The following is a 19,060-nucleotide window of genomic DNA, read 5'->3' as shown; positions in this document are numbered from 1 at the left end:
GATAAAAATAAGAGACAATTACATTAAAAAGATAACAAAATTGTACCACCACTATTTGTTGACCTTTCTTTAGTTTTAGTATTTTTTTTTTTCAAGTTGAATTTGAATTTTAATATCATGCCAATAGGCAATAGCTATTGTTTTTAGTAAGAAAATTTATAACTAATGTCAATTATGACGTAAAATATACTAAGGCTCTCAATTTTTATAATATTAATGAAAAATATTTATTTTGAATATTTGATATTACAAATAAAAAAATATGACAAAAACTATTAAAATTCTACAATTAAGATACAATTTAAAAATTTGTGCTAAATCGGATATAGTGTACCTGAGATATAACTATAACAAAATTTTTAGCACTATATCTGGAATACATATAATTTATAAAAAATATTTTTTTAAAATAATATTTGTATATTTTTTATTCTTATATTTTTTAATTTTTTAAAATTTAATAAAATCACTTCATAAAATAAGAATATATTATAACTGAGATATAAATTAACTATAAAATCAAAAAATAATTTATTTGAATTAGATTAGATAAATTTTAAAAGTTAAACCTAAAATTTAATTTAAAATCTAATGCAAATTATTTTTAATTTTGATATATTTTATAATTAAATTTAAATTAGATCATATTGAATTAAAGTGAATTTTATGTTTTTAACACCTTAACTAATCAACTAACTTATTACATTAGCTAGCCTTAAAAATAAGTTTCTGAACATTAGACCGATTATCGAACCATTTTAATTATTGATTTACTGATTTATTGATCCAATTGGTTCAACTGTAATTCAATTGGAATAATTATTTTATAATTAAATAATAAATAAAAGATAATTAAATACACTAAAATATAATTATAGTCTAATAATATAAATCTTATGTCATCCAAATTTAAAGAATCACATTGATATAAATCTGATGATCTACAAACTTAAAAGTTATTAATTAAATAACAAGTGTTTTTTGATTGATACTACTATTCATAATTGAAATTGTAAATCATAAAATGTATAAATGGTCTTTGATCTCATCAATTATTAACAATTTAGTATTCTTTATATGAAGACAGTAATAATTTATGCACAATTTTAACAAAGTTGTCAATACAAAAATTAATTTTAATTTTAAAAATTATTTTATTAAAAATAATAAAATTAAATTTAAAAAATTTGGATTTAAAATAATTAAGACTCTTATATAATTTTTATAATAATTGAATATTTTTTATATTTAAAAATTAATAATAGCTTCATAGATATGTACAAAGTTTAAATTGTAATGACCATTATCTAATACACTCATTGGGACGAGCATGCCTTCTTTAAGTTCTTATTGAGTTAAATTATTTAAACATTTTAGTAAATATAATAACTTTTTATTTTGCTGGTTTCAGTCGCTCTTTAGAAAAAATATCGTAGTTGACATGATAATTTTGTAATGTAATATAAAACATATCTTATACGATATCTTATATCATATGTGCAACTTGAATTAGAAATTTATGATTATAATTTTTGTGTTATTTAAATTATATTTTTTATTATTCAATTAAATTTTTTATATTTTTTAATTAATTTTTTTATATTTTTAAATTAAATATTTTATATTTTTATTAAAATTTATGGATTTTTTGGCATTATTCAACTAAACAATCTAATAATTAAAAATAATTTACGTATTATGGAATAAACTAAATTTTTTGTGTCTTTCAAATTTTTTTTGTGTTTTTCTTCTATTATTTAACTAAAAAATTGCACAATTTAAAATGATTTTATTAAAAAAATATTTTTCACTTAATAAATGTCAAGAGGGTGGGAGATCAGATCATCTCTATCAAATTTGTGGTGGAGGGAGATGCTTTCCATGTGATTAGCGCCTATGCACCGCAAATGGGTTCGGACGAACAACACAAGATAAGGTTTTGAGAGAATCTAGAGAGTTTGGTTCAAGGCATACCTTTGGGAGATAAGATTTTCTTAGAAGGAGATTTAAATGGCCACGTTGGGAGAGAAGTGACTGGATATGGGAGTATTCACGGAGGCCATGGTTTCGGGGTGATCAATGCCGAGGGTAAAACTATTTTGGACTTTTTCTCAACCTTTGATGTTCTCATCGCAAATACATGTTTTAAAAAGAGAGACGAACATCTTATAACCTATAAGAGTGGCATGACAAGCTCTCAAATCAACTTCTTCTTGTTGAGGAAAGTCAATCGAAAATTTTGTATTAACTGTAAAATTATCCCGGGAGAGAGTTTGACAACACAACATAGGGTGCTCGTCATGGATTTTCGCGTTGAACAAAAGTTGAGGAAAAGACATCATACGAATAACCCAAGGACGAGGTGGTGGCGGATGAAAGGTGAAAAACAAAGAAGCTTCCTAAGACGGGTAGGAGAAGAGGCAAAGTGGGATGGGAATGGAAGCGCGGAAGAAATGTGGAGGGAGATGGCAGAAGTTATTAGAAGAACAGCAAAAGAAAGTTTTGGCGAATCTAAAGGAATAGGACCAAGAGACAAGGAGTCCTGGTGGTGGAATGCGAGTATACAAGAAAAGATAAAAATAAAAAGGGAATGCTTTAAAGAGTGGTCTTTATGCCGCAATGCAGATAACTAGGAAAAATATAAGGTGGCTAAGAAAGAGACAAAAGTGGCTGTAAGTGAAGCAAAAACAAGAGCATATGATGGTCTTTACCAGTCTTTGGGCACGAAAGAAGGAGAAAAAGGTATATATAGAATCGCAAAGAGACGGGAAAGAAGAACGAGAGATTTGGATCAGGTTAAGTGCATAAAGGATAAGGATGGAGAGGTGTTGGCTCAAGAGGAAAAGATTAATGAAAGGTGAAAGAGCTACTTCTACGAGTTATTTAATGAGGGACAGAAGACTCTTCCGAGCCTTGGTCGATTATGCACAAGGAAAGCAGATCAAAACTTTGACTACTATCGAAGGGTTCGAGACTTCGAGGTAAAAGAGGCTCTAAAGTAGATAAAAAATGGCAGGGCAGTAAGACCTGATAATATCCCGATTGAGGTTTGGAAGGGTCTTGGAGAAAAAGGAATCAACTGGTTAACCAAGCTTTTTAATGAGATTTTAAGGTCAAAGAAGATGCCTGATGAGTGGAGAAAGAGCACCTTGGTACCTATCTACAAGAATAAAGGGATATACAAAGTTGCGGAAACTATAAAGGGATTAAGCTTATGAGTCATACTATGAAGTTATGGGAAAGGGTGATAGAACGGAGGTTGAGAAAAGAGACACAAGTAACAGAGAATCAATTTGGATTTATGTCAGGAAGATCTACCACTGAAGCGATATACCTATTAAGAAGAATGATGGAGAGGTATCGTAGTAATAAAAGGGATCTACATATGGTGTTTATTGATTTGGAAAAAGCGTATGATAGGGTACCAAGGGAGGTCTTATGGAAGGTTTTAGAAAAGAGGAGAGTAATGATCGCATATATTCGGGCAATTAAAGACATGTATGATGGGGCCACAACTAGTGTGAAGACTCAAGGTGGTGTGACGGAGGAATTTCCTATTGGTATAGGATTACACCAGGGATCATCTTTAAGTCTATACCTTTTCACATTAGTCTTGGAAGTACTAACAGAGCACATCCAAGAGCCTGTGCCATGGTGCATGCTTTTTACCGATGATATCATCCTTATGAGAGAGTCAATGGAAGACCTAAATAAGAAGTTTGAGTTATGGAGAGAATCTTTAGAAGTTATGGTCTGTGCATAAGCCGTAGCAAGACGGAATATATGGAATGTAAGTTCAGTCTGAGAAGGAAAAACCCCAATATAGAGGTGAAGATTAGAGAAAACATCCTAGAAAAAGTTAAAAGTTTTAAGTATCTTGGGTGCATCATACAGGATAATAGAGAGATTGAACAGGATGTAAATCATAGGATCCAAGCAGGTTGGTCAAATGGCGGATTGCATCTGGTTTTATATGCGACAGAAAAGTTCATTTAAAACTTAAAGGTAAATTCTATCGCACCGCTATTAGACCAGCTATACTGTATGGTACGGAGTGTTGGGCGGCTAAAGGGGAGCACGAACATAAGATGAGTGTAGTAGAGATGAAGATGTTGAGATGGATGAGTGGTCATACGCGATTGGATAAAATAAGGAATGAAGATATAAGGAAGAGAGTTGGAGTAGCACCCATTGTGGAAAAGATGGTTGAATTGCGTCTCAGGTGGTTTGGACATGTGAGAAGAAGACCGATAGAACATCCAGTCAGGAGGGTGGATGAGATGGAAGATGGACAAAGGGCGAAAGGCAGAGGAAGACCTAAGAAGACCATCCATGAAGTGGTCAAACGAGCTCTACATGTAAACGGTCTCTCTGTAGACATGATACATGACAGAGCACAATGACATCGTTTGATTCATGTAGCCGACCCCACTTAGTGGGATAAGACTTTATTGTTGTTGTTGTATTTTTCACCTAATAATAAACAAAAATATTTTTATTCAAATATAATTAATAAATAAAAATATGTTTTCATATGAAATATTTAAATATAAAATTATTTTATTTTTCGAAACAATCTTTTGAATAAAGAAAACTAAATTTTTTTTATAAACTCACCTAAATAAGTCTTTAATTTACAAATATTCTAGGTTTACTATAATAGATAAATTTTGTAATCACAACTTTATCCACAAATAATATAATTAACATTTCAAAATTTATCTTTCATCTTATTTTCAAATCTTGTTTTAATAATCTTTATAGCTGAAAAAAACATTAAATTTTTATTATATTTTTTTAATTTATGTATACTTAATATTATAAAATATTTCTTGAAATATAATTATAATGTTTTAATTAATATTTTAAATTATTTTAAAGTCTCAATTAAAAATAAAATTATATAAAAAAATTATATTTTACAGTTCACTTCACACATATTTATTATATAAAGTGTGTTTGTGTCGTATTATATTTATGGAATATTTAAAAATATATTATACAAATAATATTAAGCATATGTAAGTTGAGTAAAAAATTTTAATTTTATATATCACCACAAAAAATTTAAAAAATTCAATAAAAATTTATTATCATAGCACCAATTTATTAGAACAAACCACTCTAAGAAACTGTTATTTGACCTATTTTTTATTAATAATATTAACGGGATTAAGGATTCAATACAACAAAGTGTGTGAGCGCTATAAACGTGTCAGAATTCTAATCACAAAAAAAAGATTATATTCTCTCTATAAATTTGATTATGTACTATAGTGCGACCCAATTATATTTTCATGCATCTACTTTTTCAATTACTATTGTGTTCTATTACTTATTAAACATGTCTAAACTTATATTTTTCTTAATCTTTCATTAAGAAGATGTGGATTAATGTATGCATTAATGAAAACAAAAATGAAAAAAGGGTCTAATATTTATAAATCAATGTTATGCAAGTTGGTGTATCATTCACTTTGAATTCATCAAGGAGCAACCCAACAATTCCAAACAAGACAATCACACCATAAATTTGTCTTCCATTTAATGTCAAGTGATAGTATTAATATTTACACAAAATGTGGCCAATGAAAAAACCACTTCAATTTCTCCCGATCAAACTAATTCAAGCGGGCGAACGGCCTCCGCCACAGCTCCTCCACAACTGCAGTACCCCGGCCGCAGCCGCCACAACGAACCCTAACCGCCACAAAATTGTAAAAAGCCAACTTTTTTTTTTCTTTTCCTTCTAATGTCTCAATTAGATAGATACTATAAGAAAATTTTCAAATGTTCTTTGAAACACTAATATTTCAGTAATTTTAATTGTTGATTTTAAAATATATTTTTATAATTAAAATTAACGGTAAAAATTACTGAAACTTCAGCGTTCCAAGAACATTTGAGATTTTTTCCATACAATAAACCATAGACTATATAATATGTAATTGCAATATCATAAATGAGCAAGAATTATGACCACATTGAATCATCATAGCTGGCCTGGTCCACCACCATGTCCATACCAAAAATAGGCTTGGCCTGTGAGTCCATAACTTTGGATGGTGGGGACCCACTATTGGTTGGGCTATTGGGGCCCATCCCATTAGAAATGTAATTGGGTTGGCGCATCTTAAGGTGGACCACCTCAGCTTGGGCTATGGCCAATTGGGCTTGTAGCACATCAATTTGTTGTTGAAGAGAAGAAATTGCACCTACACAACCATAAACAGGGTCTCGGACTCTAGCATTGGCCTCATACACCATGCTACTCACTGCATCCCTTCTTTGATGCATTGGAAGGTCCTGCAAAGCATTGTTGAAAAATTTTGAAATTTTAAGTAAATTAAACGCATAAAATATAAAATCTTAATTAGGTTTAAATGATAAAATTATATGATTTAATAGAAATTTTTAAAAATTGATTGATTCGTTTAAAATTATAATATAAAATAATTTTAAGAATTAAATTGAAATTCTGTCACGTTGTAAAATCTACTATGGTGATTTAATGTGAAAATACAAAGTGATTAATAAAAAAAGGTAAATATGGATACTCTATAGTTCTCATGTCTTCCTAGAAGAGAGATGTTAATGACATATTTTATGAATTACTTATAAGTAGTAATTATATAACCAAAATCCAAAACAAGTTATTGTATAGTTTTACAATTAGAACCACATTATTGAGACTATTTTCAATTGTAGCTACCAAGCTCCAAAGATTCCACTTAATCTCTTATAATTTTTTAAAGTAACCACTAAATTACTATTTTAATTTGATTATCCATACTGAATTACAACGATGGCTAAACTCTTATTTATATAACTAATCCCTAATTAATACCAACTAATCCTAATGGACTTATTAATGGTGAGTCTATAATAATATCACATAATTATTAAAAAGTTAATCTAATTTACTTTGAGGGAAAAATAAAGAAAGAAAAGTAGGGTAGCAAAGTAAAAAAGGACAAGAAGATTGAATTGATTAATCCAACATGGTTTTTGATAAGTAAGCAATTTTATTCACAAATTGCTGTTTATTTTAATCCAGATTAGATATATTGAAATGATTTGAGAGACAGGTTCACGTGGTGCATCAAGGGGGATGTAAACTCAAATTTCTTTTCTTTAATGATGATAGAAAGTGAAGACTAAATCTTTTTAATTTGGTGCACGATGATGTGAATTACAAAATATAAGTTGGTTGACATGTCATATTTGGGGTTCATTATAAATTTACAATTGGTGCTTGATCTTGACTTTGGATACGAAAATCACATGTTCAAGGTCTCATTGGCTAATCCAAATGACTATTTATATGGTGATGAAATAAATTGTTATTTTAAGATAATAGGTTAATCTACTTTATATAATTTAACGTGTTACACGTATTACATATCTTGGGTGACACGTATTACTATCATATCATTACATTTGACAAAACAAAAATTGGGAATACCCTCAAAATTAAAAATGTGAAGTGATAAAGGCAAATACAATGAATAATAGTGACCTTTGTTGAAATATGAGAAAAATACAAACAAATTAAAGAGATGAAGATGTATGATAAACCATCATGAAATCTTCTCTGTCTTTACAAAGTTTTCAACCGTTGCTTAGAAAAAAAGCCACCTGGTTGTGACGCTTGCTCCATTGAGATGAGAATTTTGTAAGATAAATATATTATTATTATTATTATTATTATTATTATTATTATTATTATTATTATTATTATTATTATTATCTTTTGTGTATTTACTTTGTATTTATTGTTTAATTATTATAAGGTTTTTTTAACTTTTAATATGAGTAATATTCTTTTAGACAATAATTAAATTTTTATTATAGTGGCAGGACAATATTGGTTAATCTTTTGTGTATGTATGTTATTTAAATATGAAATTTCATATTCAATTTTTATTGTTCTCTCTTAATAATACATATTAATAAAAAAAATCTAGCTTTACTATTTTACCCTTTTTTTTAAAAAAAGGCCAATGTTTAATTATAAAAATATTCTGGTCAATAATAATAATAATAATAATAATAATAATAATAATAATAATACATGTTATTACTATTCTTGCAAAAGTACTTGCTTATGCTAGTTATGTATAAGTCCCCTCCAAAGTTGTTTATATTTTACCATTAAATATTTAAAGTTGTATGTCGTGTTCAAGAACTATATGTAGTAAAAAGCACCACGCGTTGTTGATATTATATTGTCCAAAATAATTAGCACTCAATTTCACCTCTTATTTGATGTGTGCCCTGAACAGAGCTTTACTTTTTCTGAGAAAGCGACTTCAAATAAATAATCAATGTTTGTAAGAACTAAGAAGTAACAGCCCTTTGTAACTTTTGAGTGGAGGTGGAAAAGAAAAATTAAGGTTAATGTGTTAATAAATAAGATTGAAGAATTTATAGTTCAATCCACAATGTCTGAAAATTAAAGTTCTATTCTTTGTGTTGAAGCATATTATTAAAAAGACTTAGTAGTATCAACATAATTAATCAACATATATATATATATAAACACTACAAACCAACCAAAAAAATAATAAACACTACTAAATCCTTCTGAAGAGTCATCAATATACTAACTCCAATCCTTTTTTTAATAGTCATAAAATTTGCAAGAGTATACTTGCCAAAATTATATGACATACTAAAATTTGATATGATCAGTTTATAATCTTTCATTCAGATCATATTTAGGTCTATAGTCATATACCAAAAAAAAAAAAAAAAGAATTCAGGTTAAACAAGTTCAATCCAGAGGTGAAAAGTTATTAGAACAAGTTCAGAATATATAGCAAAAAGTGAAAATTCCGACGATAACTAAGATATGTTAGATGATAATTTAATCAAATTTCTTAAATTATTTAACGACTCTTAACTATCAACTTCACATAAAGTTAACTGTACATGAGCTTAATTTCTACCGTAGCAAAATAACAAACACATTCTACCCTATAATAATGTTAACATCTACTTGAAGACATAATTGGGAAGAAGATTAAAAGAGTAGTGAAGTATTTAGGTAATATATCCACGAAATTTTAGATTCAAATAATCATAACTAAGGGAACTATTAAGGGGTAACATTTTTAATGTAAAAAGGTGGAAATTGACTAGAATGGATTAAAATATAAAAGGAAAAAAAAGTTGTTAGTTAATTACCTGAAGCATCTTGTTGACATTGCTGGCACCAAAGACTCTATGAACATTAGCAAACTTGTGGGGTTCATCAGCTGGGAAATAGGGAGCAAATACACAATCTTGTGCACACCTTCTCCTTAGAAGCTTGCATGCTGCACATGGTGATGCTGCACCCTGCTTCCTCCCTCCACCACCACCTTGTTCCTTCATCAATTCTCAATTAAGGGTTCTTGTTTTTGGAGGGAAATTTGAGAAGAATAATAATGGCTATATATATGTGAAGATGCAATAATAAAAGAGATATATGGAACTTGGAAGAAGAAAAACACTACTTAAGAAAGAAAAAAAAAGTGAGAAGCATGTGGGGAAGGAAGGAGGGGTGGCCTGCATTATAATAATAAATAATAATAATTATGTTAATATAATATAATTTATTATAAGGTAATGCCAAAACAGCATAGAGCCAAAGAGCAAAAGCAAAGAGCACGAATATGGTACAAAATATATTAATATACACAAATATTTAAGTAAGACTATTCTTTAGAAAAATATATGCTTATAGACAAAAGTAGATATTGTATGAGGATTTTCTTCTTACCAAAATAATGATAGCCGTTGAAGTTAATTGTAATTTTCTTCTTACCAAAATAATGATAGCCGTTGAAGTTAATTATAATTTACAATACAGTTAAAATTTTTTATTAAAAATCCACTTATTTTTTATTATTTGAGTTCCATTTAAGAATCTGTCCCTGGCTAATAAGTTGCTATATGTACAAGATGAGATTTAAACTTTCGACACTTGTTGTTTAAGCGGACAAATAAACTAATCATTCGACCAACCCAAGTTGATTAACAACTCACTTTATTTAGTTCTACTATTGTGTCCTCTTTCTGTAGAAAAATCTCTCTAATCTCTATCAACTTTCTTTTATGAGGTGACATTTAGGGTGTCATTACATTTTATAAATTTTTTTTTGGGGTAGAACTTAGGAACGTGGTTTACAAATTAAAAAAAAAAATAGAAATATGCTTGTTTGAATTTATTCTTTAAAATAGAAATCCTAAATTTTTATTTACCGTTAGCTATACCTACCAAGTACCAACATAACAAACTTAAGCACATTGTGATGCACATTGTCAACATTGTTATATCTTAAGTCAACTCGGGGGTGTACTATAGTAGTTACACTTAGTCAATAACTATATATATATATATATATATATATATATATATATATATATATATATATATATATGCTTTAGGGTTGACAAAATAAATGACTTTGCTTTAGGGACACCAACTATAATAAGATTTGAGTACCCTGATTTAGGGACATGCATCCCCCCAAACCCTTATATATTTAACGGTTTATGTATCTTTTCATATCCTTAAGAAATTGATATGTGAATAGAGTCATAAGGAGACAACATTATTGAAATGGCATATATTCATTATTCACCGAGAGACAATAGATTTTGGCAAAAGCTAACTAATGATATTTATTTATTTAAATAAAGTTTCTCAAAATCTTTATTTGAAGTTGAGGTTAGTAGTGTGAAATGGGTGAGTGTTTTGTTGTTGAAATAATGAGAGGACAATAATGTAATGCTTTTGTTCAAAGGAGAGGAGGTTAGGATGCTATTTGAAGCAACCTACCATCAATAATGAAGACTGGCATTGAACGAATGGAATGATTGCAAGCCTTGTGAACTTTAAAGGGACCAAAAGGAATTCTTAGGCAGCTGAGTTAGGTAAAGCAATGATTTCCCAATTCTGATTTGATATATAGAGATAATGAATTTAGTGTATAATGTGTACGATAAGAATAAAATTGAAATTAAGATAAATTAATAATTAAATTAATTAATTTTTAATAATTTTTAATTTTAAATTAAAAAGAATAAAAATTTGGAACAACGGCAGTTACGTGCACACTTTTTTCTACGCACTAAAAAATCTCGTCAAAACTTTTCACTCACCACTGCCCATTTTGACGCTATAGCAACCTCCTTTCGACCATTTATTGTCGCCGCCGCATGTTGCCGGACGTTGTTTTGCCGGCGTCATTTTCCGCGACTATTAACTTTTTATCTTTCTTTTTTCTTTCTTAATTGGCAGAACACAGTAACTCACAAAATGCAATGGCAAGCAGAAGTGGCGATGCCACTTCTGCTTCTGCATCTTCTTCCTTCTCGAGTTTTAGCACATATCTACACGCGCTCTCTCACACTCCTTATCGCTTTGCAACCCGTGCTGTCTTAGTCTTCACCTCTTACGACGAGATGACCCGCCTCCACACCCGATCCGTCTCCCACATGCGCTGCACTCTCCGCTGGTACGACTTGGTCGCCCTCGGCGTTGGTGGCATGGTCGACGCCAGCGTCTTCATCACCACCGGACGCACCGCTCATCTCTACGCTGGTTCTGCCGTTGCCCTCTCCTATGCAATTGCAAGTCTCTGTGCTCTTCTTTCCACCATCCTGCGCTTGACAACTCCCGCAACACGGGAATCAAATACAAAAGTGAAAGCCTTTTTTTATGCAGATGTTCATTACATTAGGTCGGCGGATGGTTATTTTTATGTCTAATGCGGATGGTTATTTATGTAAGTATAATTAAAATAATCTGAATGTTCAATACAGTAGATATGCAGATGGTTGTTTTAATGAGCATTTGGATGATTAGTTTATTAGATTGGGTTGAAGCATACAGACTTAACATTTTCAGTGGTGATCAGTTTTATATGTAATCGGATGGTTATTTTAATTGGGGGAGTCACGACGCTGTTTGGACTGCTGGGGTGAAAGAGCCTAGCAGCGGAAACAACACAAATATCAAACACAAGAATAATATAGAAGCACTCACAACACAACATGGTAGCAACTATGAACAATCAAATAAAGCAAGTAAAGCAATAATAAGAACACACCGAGATTTTAACGTGGCAAACCCCCTCAATGTGAGAGGTAAAAACCACGAATCGTCCAAACCAATGAAATAGCTCCACTATAATTAAATGAGATACAAGAGAGTCTCAAACAAAACAAAAAAAACGTGCATATAACCAGCCAAAATATCAAAGCACCAAAGCTTACAAATGAGAAGTAAGAAGATGAAAAATACCCAAAAAATAGAGCTACTGTTTGAAGCCTATTTCTCTCTCTACAGACCTCCAATTAAAATCTCCACCGTTCATAATAAAGAACAAGATAAGAAGAATCTACAGTCTAAATTTCATGTCGATCCAACGGTGAAAGAATGAGAAATAGCTGTTCAAAGAATGCTGCTTTGTGTAAAATTGGGAAACCTATTTTCTCTCTTGCAAAGTCAATTTCTCTCACTGCATACTTTCAATCAACATCTCCACCGTCCATAATGAAGAGCAAGAAGTTCAAATTTCAAGTCGATCAAACGGCGAACGAATGAGAAAATACCATTTGAAATTTATTGCTTTGCATGAAAACGGAAATTCTGTTTTTTCCTCTTCTCTTTCACTTTGTGGCTACATTCTACCTCTCAATGACTCCCAAAATCTGAATTAGGGTTGTAACACAATGGATGCAAAAGAGACACCAAAAACTTGGGCTTACGCCTCACAAAGAAAAGAAAAAAACTCGACAGAAGTGGGTGACAACACTGCTAGGGTTGCTAGAGGGGTGATCACAGCGTTGTTAGAGTTGCTGAAGGGGTCAGACGCTGCTAGGGTTTGGTAATGAGAAGGCGATGGTTTAAATTTAAAATTGAGGGGTAAAAATTGCTTGTTACTAAACTTTAGGGGGTGTTTCTTTAAAATAAATTAGAGGTACTAGATTAATATATATCTCATTAGATACAATATAGATTTAGAATAAATAGATAAAAATACATATGAAAGAATTTAAAATGAACAAAGATATACAGTAAAAATTCGTAAATATTAAAATACACATCAATTTTTTTTGGACAAAAATGTTATATCATTAATAAGGAGTTTGATATTGACAAATCTTTAATGTATATTTTTATTCATCAAAAACAATCTCTAAAATGCATTTTGATATTTATAAATCTTGATATGTATTTTTTCCATTCTAAATTCTTTTCTGTATGTTTATGCGCATTTACTCTTCTAAAATGAACTATGTAACATAACAATTCTAACTCATTTAGAACTCATATGCAATATCTACCATTAAAATGAGTAACACCTCTTTTTAATTATTTTTAGTAGCCATAAAGCTTATCTTGAGGATTTAATTTTGTATATGCACAATTCTACTACTTTACATTACACGCACTAAAAGAAAAGTGAAGAGTACTAACTTCATTTAAAATATGTTTATGTATTTGTTTGTTTTCACTAATTTTTTTATGTATAAATATTTCTATGTAGAATTTGCTACACTCAGTCAAGAACTTTTTGTATATCAAGAAGTGTTTCAAAAAAGAATAATTTCACATTTTTTCAATATAAATTATTGTCTACAATTAATTTAATAATCAATAAGATGTGGATCAATTTAGTGTCCTACACTCATTATATAGCATAATATTTTTCTTGTTAAGAAGCCTTGGTGCAGGACAAAGTGATTGGGAGTAATTTATGAGGTCAAGGGAAATGGGATCAAGTTGATGTGGAAATGAAGCACCTCTTCATTATCATGTAAGCATACAAAGTGGCAATTTGATGGTCAAGAGTCAAGACTCAAATAAAAGAAGGGCAATGCTCAAGAACGTTTGAGAGAAAAAGCACAGCTTTATTTTTTCTTTCGGTTGTTTTGATTTGATACATTTCAGAAAAACAAAAGTTTGAAAACAGAAAGAGCAAATACCAAATTCAAAGCAAAGGGGGCCCATTTTGGGAAGATGTCGTCAATTTTTTTGTCCCCAAAATATATACTTTGCACCTTTGGTATCTCTTACTTTTGGTAAATTTTTGTTACAAACGAGGGATTAATCGGTGCAGAGTTTATGTCACATAATTAGCATTGTCTTTCAAATGATAGTAGCATTCAAAGAGAGTAGTTAATAAGTTAGTCAAAGAAATACCAACAAATGTTAAAAGTATAGTGCTAAACGGCTTACACTTAGAATGCATTATTAAGAGAGTTTCTTAGTTTTAACCATGATCAAGGGTAAATTTATTAATAAAAATTTAATCTATTCAATAGTAATTTTTTTTGTGTTAAAGGAAATCATCCTATTTTTTTATCCTCTTCCTAGCTTCGATTTGTAAAGGGTTAAAATAGAAACAAAGCATTTTGTGTAATATATATTCAACCTTAGATCTAAGCAGTCAATAAAGAAGTTTTTTTTTTTCCTTGGTAAAGAAGCTTTGTGACGCTTAACTAAGGATCCTAAACGCATCAATGGAGTATTAACCAACAAAATGAAGACAATTTGTAGTACATATAATCATGACCCTGTCAAATCATAATTTCTCAATGTACTTTATTTTCATGCTCGTTCTTAGAGAGGTTGGGCGGCATGAAGGGATAACTATGCTGATGGGGAACATGATTTTGACTTTTGGGAAATCTGGTATTGCCCAAGGACATAGAGAAACGGTTCATTGGAAAATAATAAAAAAGAAAAAGAAAGAAAAAAAGAAAAAGAAAGGAGATCTTACACAGTTTACGGCCATTGATGAGAGAAAGAAAGATGAGAAGGGGAAAAAAAATAAAAAATAAATAGTGGTAATTGAAATTTTATATATATCAATAGTAAATATTCAAAGCATACAAGGGTGGAAGTTTAACCTGAGTACTTTTCCAATCCAAAAGGTTGTTCTAATCTACTAAATCTAGTATACTTTTTATATTAAGAAAAAACTAATTGGTCCTGGTAAGAAGGAACAACAGTAATTGATTAGTAGTCCCTTAGTTTCAAAAATAATTCCTAGCTAGACTAGTAAGGGCAGCAGGCCCCTCTTTACTTTCTTATACAATCTTTTAACTTGTTGAAGCAAAGTGAATTCGATCGTGTTGGAAAGATAACTATCGAAGAAATTTAAGGTTGTGTTTAGTTTGTGCTTTCATTTCGTTTTTTTTTTTTTGAATTTATTGTTTTAAAGTTTTTTTCCTTCAAAATCCTAAAACCAGAAAATATTAAAAATAAAAAACAAAAAATAAAAACGCAAACCAAACATATTTAATTTTCACAACCAAAATGATTTGCTTATAGTAGGAGAAAAAAAGCAGAGGAGGGATTCACAATAAAGGTCTCAGATTTGTTTGCACATAAAAGGTGCAATTGGTGGCCATTTACAAAGTAATGCAGAGTGACTTTTATCTTGATTACATTGTCATGCATGAGGGTCCCTATTATGCCTTTTTGCTAGGCCCTTAACAGAACAAAAAAACAAAGCATGGCCAGCAAGTAGGTCAAGTTTTTGTCACCAAGGACTACGGGGAAGGGAGAGGAAGCGTGTCTGTGAGATAGCATACTCAATGAACAATCTAGGAATAATGTGCCAAAAAATAAATACACTATATAAAAAGAGCCAGAGCAGATGTAATAAGGTTGTCAGCAACACAAAACAGAGCAGTATGTAGCAACTAAAACTAGAAGCATACAACTACTAATTGAAACTCCCTGTCTATCTTCTGCATGTTCTAGTTGAAAATGTTTCCTATAGATCCAGCCATGGCAGCAAACCCCCTATTTACAACGTTGATTCATCACTCTAGACACCAGTGTCATGAGGACTCTAGAAAGTCTCGGGCACAAGTTTGTGTGAACTGATCAAAGCCTCATTGTGAAGATTATCCACTTTCCATAATTACCATGATTTGAATGATGGATAAAACCTACCACCTGGTTTATCATTGTTTGAGGATATGTTAAATCATAGGTGCACCTGCACCTTCATAGTCCTTGGAGATAAAAACAACCTACTTGCTGGCCATGCTTTGTTTCTTGTTCAGTTAAGGGCCCCTAGCAAATAAAAAAGATGATCCAACCTCTAAATCCACATCCCCACTAAGTAGACAATTGTGAATACTACCTCACCAATTGAGAGAATTGTTTTCAAGTTGATAGTCAACAATTTAGTTAAGTGCAAATCCAAATCCTTCTCCAGCAACAAAAATGTTAAATAATTTGTACCTATTATTAGACATTTAGACTGTAGCCAGTGAGCTATATTTGGTGGTTTATATATTGCTTATAATAGTTGTCACTGTGAAAATACACTTTGCACCCCAGAAAAGAGAGAAAAGCTTAAGCTAACTTGGCTTTGCTAGATTGACTTTGAAACTGTAATCAACAGAATAATAGTCCTCCAACTCAAGTGCCAGCCTAGAATTCTAAGCCATGACAGGGACTAGGAAATTCTTAATTAACTATCACATGATCAATGAGCAATATTTCCTTTTTAGTTCCCAACTACTTTGCACAATAACAAATGCATAACAAATAAATTGCAAAAAAGGAAAAAAAAATAATTAGGTGATGTAGCGAGGAGGAAGCTCGCCTTTCTTGAGAAAGGAAAGAGAGTACTCTGCGGCATCAATGAGGTCAGCAATATTGTGCAATGAGCGCTCGTCCGAACCTACCCAGAACATTGCACGAACCTCTGCTTTCTTCGCTAATCTAGCTGCAAATGTGAGTGGCAACTTCGGCGAGTTAAGGCTTCGCAGTATCTGACGGTACAGTGACAGGACTCGCCCTCTGTTCTTAGCTAAATCCTCAGCTGTAGCCCATATCAGACCACTTCTCATTTTTTTGCTGTAACAACACAAGACAATCATAATGAGCAATGAAACTAAATCCAAACTATTGAACTTTGTACAATTGAAGCATAAGTATGTTTCCTTTTTTAACTTTGCTAAATGGTAATTTTAATGCTTGTATTCAATGCATTGAAAACTTAGGTTTGCATTTTCAATTGAAAATTTTTCCACTCCTTAACAAGTGTGGCAAGAGTTCTCATTAGCAACCCCCAACCCAAAAAAACCCTCACACACACCTTTTTTTTTTTCACTTATTCCATACCCAAAATATTAAAGAGTGGAGCAAATTAGATTCAAATACTTAGGTATAAAAGAAAGTCAAACACCCCCTAAAAAAACCAGCATGTTATATATATATAGTCTAACTGCAGTAATTAGCATTTCATATGATAACCTAATAATCAAGATTATCCATGGGAATACATAAATTCCTGTCGGCAAATCCAAATATTGAGATGTAGCAACCAAAATTTTATATGATAAGCGAGGAAATATCACCTTCAACATGATAGAAGACACAAATACAATACATAGGAGCACGAACCAGCAATTCCACACAAAAATTGCAGCAAACAAAATCGCTGAACACACAACTAGAACTAATTCAAAATGGAGATGAACACAAACCAAACAACAACAAAAATAGTAGCAAATGACATAAATAAAAAGGAGGGGATGCTCCTCCAGAGCGTGGGATTCACTAACCATGAAAGGAAAGAGATATCCAGAAATCGCCAGAGAAGAAATCGACAAATTCGCTGCTGCTTTCGTAATATTTCTTTGGGTTTTAGGAGGCTTATCATTTGGAGAATAAAGCGATCGTTTCTCTTATTAAAGCAATACGCTTGTTTTTATTGAGAGTAAATACCAAGTTATACTTAAGGAGTTCATAACTAAAAGAAAAATCAAAATGCACATAAATCATAGCCTAAATGCTAAATCCACCCAAATTCATAAAGTTCACCACCAAATGAAATAAGGTAAAGGATTCGACGGTACCATAATGTTTGAACTAGTAAATGGTCACAGTAACAAAATATCATAGTTATCAGAATCGAACCAGTAATCAACCGGGTTATATGACCGGGTTACCGGGTCATTGGTTCAACCAGTGGGTCACTAGTTCACCCAGTTGACTCGGTCATAATTAAATAAAAATATAAAATTATAAAAATAAAAGCAAAGCAAAGCTTCTTGGTAGAATATATGTATTCAAGTTGAGGTACATTTTGCATAAATGAACGGAGAGCTTATCTCATACAACATTTTGAGTATATTTGTCATTCTAAAATGAAACATTCAAATGTTCTTAAAGCAACACAACCCATCAAATGTAGGCAAAATTGGTCTTGCTATGGATATCATCAGAGGACTTGAAACAATTCATTTAAACATCCTTCTAATTTTAAGTTTGAGAATGCCTATTAGATCCAACTGAGTTGCAGGCTCAAAATGCAATTTTTCCATGTTGCTTATTTCCAAATGTTACACTATAACAATGTTTAATAATGAAGTGCAAGATGTAATCACAGAACTCCCACAGAATTCAGAGTTTTGTTTATATTCAGGCCTAAAAAAGCTTTCACCTGCAATAGAATCCACCAAGGATTCTGCATAGTATATTTCCTCTATTATCCAGCAAATTCAACGACAAATTCAACTATTCAAGTATTCAACTCTGTTATGGAGCAACAAAATTAAACTCAATGATGTTATCCAGCAACAAAAAAATTTGCTCAGGTTCAGCAACAATTCTAAAAAACCAAATACAACAGCAACAACCACCAGATTCAACAACAATTCTAATTAAAATTTGCTCAGGTTCATCAACAATTCTAATTTCACCGAAATTGACACTGAACTAGTGAAAGAACAGGGTCGAAAACTCGAAGGGAGCTCACCTGGTTGACTGGTTCCGAGAGGGCGACGAAACAAGAAGACGACCACAACCACCACCCAAAGGAGCAGATGCTGCTTGATTGGCTCCGTCTGCTTCTGCCGCCGACGAAGCGAACGCAGGGGCACGAGATCGCGACGACGACCTTCAGTCTCAGATGAGTGCGAGACCGAGAGTGATGAGGTGATGAGGCCGTGAGAGACTGAGAGTGACGATTGACGAGGTGAGGGGAGAGACGAGAGAGTGAGGGACTGTCGAGAGAGGAGAGACGAGGCTGGG

At 31.5% G+C, this 19,060-nt stretch overlaps 2 protein-coding genes across 2 annotated transcripts; both read right to left on the bottom strand.

The window, feature by feature from the left end:
* Positions 1 to 5,505: 5,505 nt before the first annotated feature.
* LOC112796141 (LOB domain-containing protein 4) lies at positions 5,506 to 9,576 on the bottom strand. The gene is made up of 2 exons (XM_025838469.3): positions 9,190 to 9,576; positions 5,506 to 6,306 (listed from the first exon to the last, which is right to left on the bottom strand). Exons 1-2 carry the CDS (start codon positions 9,376 to 9,378, stop codon positions 5,974 to 5,976), a joined length of 522 nt encoding a protein of 173 aa, XP_025694254.1. The 5' UTR covers positions 9,379 to 9,576; the 3' UTR covers positions 5,506 to 5,973.
* Positions 9,577 to 16,287: 6,711 nt separating this feature from the next.
* On the bottom strand, positions 16,288 to 18,926 carry LOC112796140 (uncharacterized). The gene is made up of 2 exons (XM_025838468.3): positions 18,786 to 18,926; positions 16,288 to 16,879 (listed from the first exon to the last, which is right to left on the bottom strand). Exon 2 carries the CDS (start codon positions 16,870 to 16,872, stop codon positions 16,597 to 16,599), a length of 276 nt encoding a protein of 91 aa, XP_025694253.1. The 5' UTR covers positions 16,873 to 16,879; positions 18,786 to 18,926; the 3' UTR covers positions 16,288 to 16,596.
* Between the last annotated feature and the right edge of the window lie 134 nt (positions 18,927 to 19,060).

Source organism: Arachis hypogaea, chromosome 4 (assembly GCF_003086295.3).
Source record: "Arachis hypogaea cultivar Tifrunner chromosome 4, arahy.Tifrunner.gnm2.J5K5, whole genome shotgun sequence".
NCBI lineage: Eukaryota > Viridiplantae > Streptophyta > Magnoliopsida > Fabales > Fabaceae > Arachis > Arachis hypogaea.
Note: the sequence above shows the minus strand (reverse complement) of the source record. Positions and strands in the feature narration are given on the sequence as shown.

Coding starts and splice junctions, on each gene's coding strand:
- LOC112796141 (XM_025838469.3), bottom strand. CDS start 9,378: ATGAAGGAACAAGGTGGTGGTGGAGGGAGGAAGCAGGGTGCAGCATCA. Junction 6,307..9,189: donor ATGTCAACAAGATGCTTCAG/GTAATTAACTAA, acceptor AATGCTTTGCAG/GACCTTCCAATGCATCAAAG.
- LOC112796140 (XM_025838468.3), bottom strand. CDS start 16,872: ATGAGAAGTGGTCTGATATGGGCTACAGCTGAGGATTTAGCTAAGAAC.